Source organism: Arachis stenosperma, chromosome 7 (assembly GCF_014773155.1).
Source record: "Arachis stenosperma cultivar V10309 chromosome 7, arast.V10309.gnm1.PFL2, whole genome shotgun sequence".
In the NCBI taxonomy this organism is placed as follows: Eukaryota; Viridiplantae; Streptophyta; class Magnoliopsida; order Fabales; family Fabaceae; genus Arachis; species Arachis stenosperma.
This window is the reverse complement of record NC_080383.1, coordinates 228,290-234,322: the sequence shown is the minus strand read 5'-3', so window position 1 is coordinate 234,322 and position 6,033 is coordinate 228,290. Positions and strand designations below refer to the sequence as shown.

The window sequence follows — 6,033 nt, the reverse complement described above, 5'->3', positions numbered from 1 at the left end:
GTTTTATAATAAGGATATTGTATTAATTTTTTATAAAAAATATTAATTTATATCGGTTTAAAATTTGATTTATTAATTTTTTTACTAAACTAATTTGTCCAATCTAATTTTAATAAAAATAATATAATTTAATTAAATTTTAATTGATTATATGTATTAAATTTTAATTTTTAAAAAATATCTTTAAAAAAAGACGTTTTTGACATCTTTATCTAAGTGACTTCCTAAAGAAAACGTAAATTTTGTTTCTTTTTCAGAGTACTAAATGTTACTTTTTCAAACAAGTTGTATACATATATTTGAGGAAAATTAAATAAATAAAAGTTTCAGATAAATTTAAAGAAAAATTGATCAATAAAAATGAAGAAGAAAAAGAACATACCAAATTCATCTGTTAGGAATTTAGGAATAATACGCAGAAAAAATTGAAATGATTTTAAAGGTAGTTATTTGATCTACTTAAACCGATTTTTTTAAATAAACAATTTGTATAAAATAAATTGATTTTTTTTAACATGTCAACCATTCATAAACAACTTCACCAGGTGAGTTTCCACTTTTTTTTTATATAAGAAAGAAAAAGAAAAGATATTAGTTACATTTAAAATGAAATAAATGGCAAGAGTTAACCAAAACATAAAAAAACGCGAACAGACTAATGCATGAGGGGGGAGGGGGGGGGGGGGGGGGAGAGAAGAAAAGAAATGATATTAAGAAGAAACCGCCAATTTTAAAGTGTGAGAGAGAGTTGCAGTAACCGCCAGGCAAGGGTGAGTTTGTACATATGCCCTCTGATCTGCCTCCATCGTTGATCCTGCGACCCTCTCAAAGAAATATACAATACATGCAATTATCGCAACTGCCCAGGGATGAACAACATCGTCGACAACTCCTCCTGGGCTCATTCTGGTTCTCCCAACACAGGTCGTGCATGCGTGGTTACGGTTGGTGTTGATGTTGCGGCTTCGTCTTCTTCGTCGTGTGATCATCTTATTCGGAGGCGCAACCCTAGAAAGAAGATCACAAAATTGATGAGGGTAATGGAGGAAGGGGTGAAGGTCAAGGGGAAGGGTGGTTGCAAGAAGCCAGACCCTGAGGCCCCAAAGATCACCCGTCCCTGCACCGAGTGCGGCAAGAGGTTCTGGTCCTGGAAGGCTCTCTTCGGCCACATGCGCTGCCACCCAGAGCGCCACTGGCGAGGGATCAATCCTCCCCGCACCCTCATCAGACCACCACCGCAAGAAGACGTGGGCGTCACCTTCACCCCGGAGGACCACGAGGTTGCGGCGTGTCTACTGTTGCTGGCGAGTGGGAAGGGGAAGGAGAGGGGCAATGATGACTACGACAACATAGTAGTGGACAACGTGGTGGACGAGGAGGAACAAGAACAAGAACAGGAGCGGTTCGAGTGCTCCAGTTTCAACAACGCACTTGGAGGAGGCCATAACTGTAGCATAACTGCACCCTCCCCCACCCCCGTTGACCTCCATCAACAACACCACCATTGCTCTTTGGATTTGAGGTTGGGTCTTAATTAGTGTAACCCTACCCTACTGCTGCCCCTTTCTTTGTGTTGTCTAATTTTCTGTGTATCTTAGGCACTAGTTAGCCTATCCTGTTAATTCACTATCACACAATTCATGATGTCGTGCTCCGATACTCTCTATACACACACACACTAGTTCCCTGCCAAATCAATATATACATTCAATTCCTTCGCTTAATTCTCTTTCATTATTACTTATCTCAATACTCATCTCAAGCTTTATTCATTTATTATTATTGATTTCTTATAAAACACACATGTTCATTAACATTGAATTGAGCTATGATTACCACTAATATAATTCAGAAATGTTGCCTTATATTATAGCTTTACATGATTGTTTACCACATTTAATTTATTACATCACAAATAAACATAATGGTTAGTTGTTGGTGGGCACGCAATCCTGATACATATGGTAGTCCTGAGGAATTGGTACCTTCATGTGACATTTATGGCTTCCCGCTAATCATCGTTACATGGAGAGAATGGCCTGTAAGATTTGTACCGTAACAATCCTTAGCTTTAGAGTGATCTCTTTATTGGTTTACATATTTTTTTGCTTGCCTGCGATGGCTGAATTCAAACTCTTGACACAAGCGAATTAACGACGTATTTTTTTTGTTTTTGTTAATAAATGGGGTTTAGCCCAAAAAAAGAGACTTAAATACAAACTAAACGGGATAAAGATATCCCTTGATCATCATTAGCTAATATGTTTACTACCTTTGTAGGAAGAGTATCCAAAAAATAAGTCAATGCCTTAAATTTTTTCGGACAATACATCTATTACCTTCTCTATAGATATTTATAAAAAAGAGGTTTCACTTCCTATTCATATACGTATTTAATCATTTAATTACATGACACCATGGACTTTGTATACATTGTTTTTGTATAGAATATTTATTTTTTATCAGCAACTTTTATTATAAAAATATGTATATAACGTGTGTTTCTTCTTTTTGGCCATGGATGATATATATCTAGTCTACCACTAGTTTTTGGACGAAGTGGAGGTCTGGAAGATATCTACTTCAAAGTTCTTTTTTTTTTGTTCTTATACAAAACACACCCACTCATACACACTACTACAACTACTTAGGTTTCATATTCCTCATTGAGGATTCAGCATGGGTTCAAAGTTCAAACATCCATGCTGTTTAGTTGGTAATGGACACGCACTAGGCAGAGTATATACTTGGGCCTTCGAAGAATTGAAGTTGATCTTCCTCATCCATCCATTCATATCTTAAAAATATGTTTGGGAACTGCCCAAAACTATTTCCCTTTTTACCCTAAAAAATATAACTCACACCATGCGAGAAAAAAAAAAAGTTCGTACCATGCTCTCCATATGAGTAGATTTCTCCAAAAGCATTTTCATATCTAAATTTTTCAGCCTTAAGATGTTAAATATCATTTTCTGTTAAAGAGTAGCACTAGGTTTAAATTTTAGAAATAGGGAATTTATTTATTTTTATTTATATGTAAAAAAGAAGTGTATTTTAGGAGAAAAAAATGGACACTAACTATTTTCTATTTCCTTTATATATAGTAGTGGACTAGTGATGAATTAATAGACACAATTTTACTCTTTTATTTATTAAATATATAACAATAAAAATATAAAAATAGTTAAAATAATAAATATTTTGGATTAAATTTTTTAAAAATGAAGTAGTTAGGCTGGGTTTAGTAAAGTTTTTTGAAGAGGTACAAGCACCTCATTTTGTGTTTGGTAAATTAAAAAGCCCAAGTGCTTGTGCTTGCAGCTTTTAAAAGTTATGGGTGCTTTTGAAAGCACCTAAAAGGGAGCTTTTCAAAGTTGGCTTGTGCTTATCAAAATTAAAAAAAATCTAATATAATAAATATTCAAAATTATCATTATTAATTATTAACACCAGATTTCATTTATTTTCCCACACATATTTTTCGCCGTTATATTGCTATTGAAATAGTCATATATTTCTAATTTCTCAACCTAACCTTCACAAATTCTAACACAATCTTCATATATTTTTTATTTTTCAATCTAATCTTCACAATTTCAACACAAATACATCGCTATCATGTATTAGGTATGAACTTCTATCTATTTATATTATTTTTGTGCGTTGTTTTTGTATTTTTTAGTAGATATTTGTTTTTCTCTGTTTTTTAAAATGTGAAGAAGGAGACCTGATTTATGGAAACCAATCATAAAATTTTCGTACACTAACTTCATGAACATTAGTCAAAATTATAATAACAACATATATATACATATGTAAATATAGATGTTACGGTAGGTAACCGGAGATTAGTCCAATGGATGGTGTTCGACGGCCCAAGTGTATAATAGAGGAGGACTCCAGGTACGTTCGCAACTCGGGAGGCTCCGTCCGACTTGTGCTCGCGTGTGAATGGGGGGTGGTACCTGCAAAGACACTCCGATGCCTAAGTTAGCAAGAGTGTGAGCAGGTCTAGAGAGTATTGGACTTAGGGATACCTGAGGGGATGTCAGTGTATTTATAGAGGTGAGCCAATAACCACCGTTGGTGTAGTGCCGTATCTTTAGGGTGGTAACCGTCCCCATTATCTTGGGGAGGTTAAGATATGGCTTTATGAGGCGGTTAGAGAGATTTTAGGGGCGGTTACTCATTTGAATGAGTATTTATCTGCCAGCTAATCTCACATCCGACCTCTTCATACCAAGTCGTGGTTGACACCGACTTCTTATGTGAAAGTCGGTATTTTGTAAGGCTTATCCTATTGGATTAGGCCTTTCGGTTGGACCTGGGCCCTTATCATTGGGCCAGGGTATGAACAGTGCCCCTACTTGAGCCCAAATTTTTCTTTAAAGTTTGGGTTCAAGTATTCAACTCGGGTTCGTAGTCGACTTGTTTGAGAGAATACGGATCTTGGAAACCGACGTGATTTTCGTGACCTTTGATTTCTGACAGTTATGTCAATTCAAGCGTCGTGTCCGTTGAGGGATCATTTAGGGATTGAGGGCTTTGGTAACGGTGCAGTCTCATTAATGACTGCCTCGCTTTTTACCATTATGCCCCTTAGCCTTTTTTATAAATACTTTCCCTCTCTTTCCATTTTCCGTTTCTGCAATCTTTCAAACTTTCTCCTTATCTTGTTCGTACTGCATCCTTGCGTTCGAAGACTTCTGTTCTTTTCCAACCTCCATTTTCGGATAAAGGTTAGTTTTGCTTTTTTCATGCCATGCTTTGTGTTTGCATGTTTTGTTTTGCGAGTAGATAGGTTGACCTGTAGATTCTAGTTTTCGAATCTCTCTTCTTTAGTGGCCGTATTTTTTGATTTTCTTTTTCTTTTTCCTTTTTGTAGGTTTTTTGCCACTTTCTTCTTTATAAAAAATGGCTTCGGTAGACATTCTTTCTCAGTGGGTTGACGATACGGTCCTTGGGGAGGAACCGTTGGTTGACGCTGAGTTCATCACCCACCTTCGTACTCATCATAGGCTCTGTACTTCGGACGAGGACGAGCCCAAATATGAACTGATAATCCCGGGTCCTGAAGACCGGGTCTGTTTTGGGAGGGCTAATGAGGCGGCCCTTCATTTTTTCTTCATGTATGAATGTATGATCACCCGTTTGGGTGTTTTTCTTCCTTTCTCTGATTTCGAGATATCCGTTTTGCACCACTGTAAGGTTGCCCCTACTCAACTCCACCCCAATTCATGGGGTTTTTTGAAGATTTACCAGTTTATAAGCCACGCTCTGGACTTCCCGACTTCCTTGAGAATCTTCTTTTATCTTTTCCATATGACTAAGCCCTTTAGTGGGCTAAACAACAAACAACAATGGGTATCCTTCCGAGCCATTCAAGGTCGGAGGATTTTCACCCTTTTTGACGAATCTTTCCACGACTTCAAAAATTTCTTCTTCAAGGTTCAAGCCGTAGAGGGTCACCACCCCTTTTTTCTAGACGAGCATTCCTCCCCCCGCTTTCCCCTTTATTGGCTGCCGGCCACCCCTTGTGAAAAGATTGGTCTAGATGACCTAGACAAGGTGGAGGCAGCCATTGTGGGGTTTTTCCGAGAAGCATGGGGGAGGTCCCCATACTTGGATACCAGAAAAATTCTTCAGGGAACACCGACTTTCGTTCAATCTCAAATAGGTAGTGCATGCATTCTTTATTTCCGAGTAGTTTCCGCCGACTTATATTTTACCGACTTATAACTCGGTTGTTTCTTTTGTAGATATGGCAAAAAAGAATGCTCAGGAGGCCTACCAGAGGGTCCGGGAGGCCAAGGCGAAGTCCCGGGCTAGGTCCGGGGCGGTCACCTCTCCTCCTCCTCCACCTCCTCCTCCTAAGAACACTGGCACTCCTTCTCAACCCATTGTAATTTCTTCCTCAAGTTTGCCCCGACCACCCCCTTCAGCCCAAATTCTCTCCGAGCCCGAGAAGAAGAAGCGCAAGACTTTGGAGTCTGGCTCTTCTTCCTTCGATGGTGGGGTTAAGGCGGATGCTAT

At 38.1% G+C, this 6,033-nt stretch overlaps 1 protein-coding gene across 1 annotated transcript; it reads left to right on the top strand.

Moving 5' to 3' along the window:
- The first annotated feature begins 869 nt into the window (after nt 1-869).
- On the top strand, nt 870-1,538 carry LOC130941102 (zinc finger protein ZAT3-like). The gene has a single exon (XM_057869494.1). It carries the CDS (start codon nt 870-872, stop codon nt 1,536-1,538), a length of 669 nt encoding a protein of 222 aa, XP_057725477.1.
- The last annotated feature ends 4,495 nt before the right edge of the window (nt 1,539-6,033 follow it).

Bases quoted from the DNA above. Each gene is read 5' to 3' on its own strand.
- LOC130941102 (XM_057869494.1), top strand. From the start codon at position 870: ATGAACAACATCGTCGACAACTCCTCCTGGGCTCATTCTGGTTCTCCC.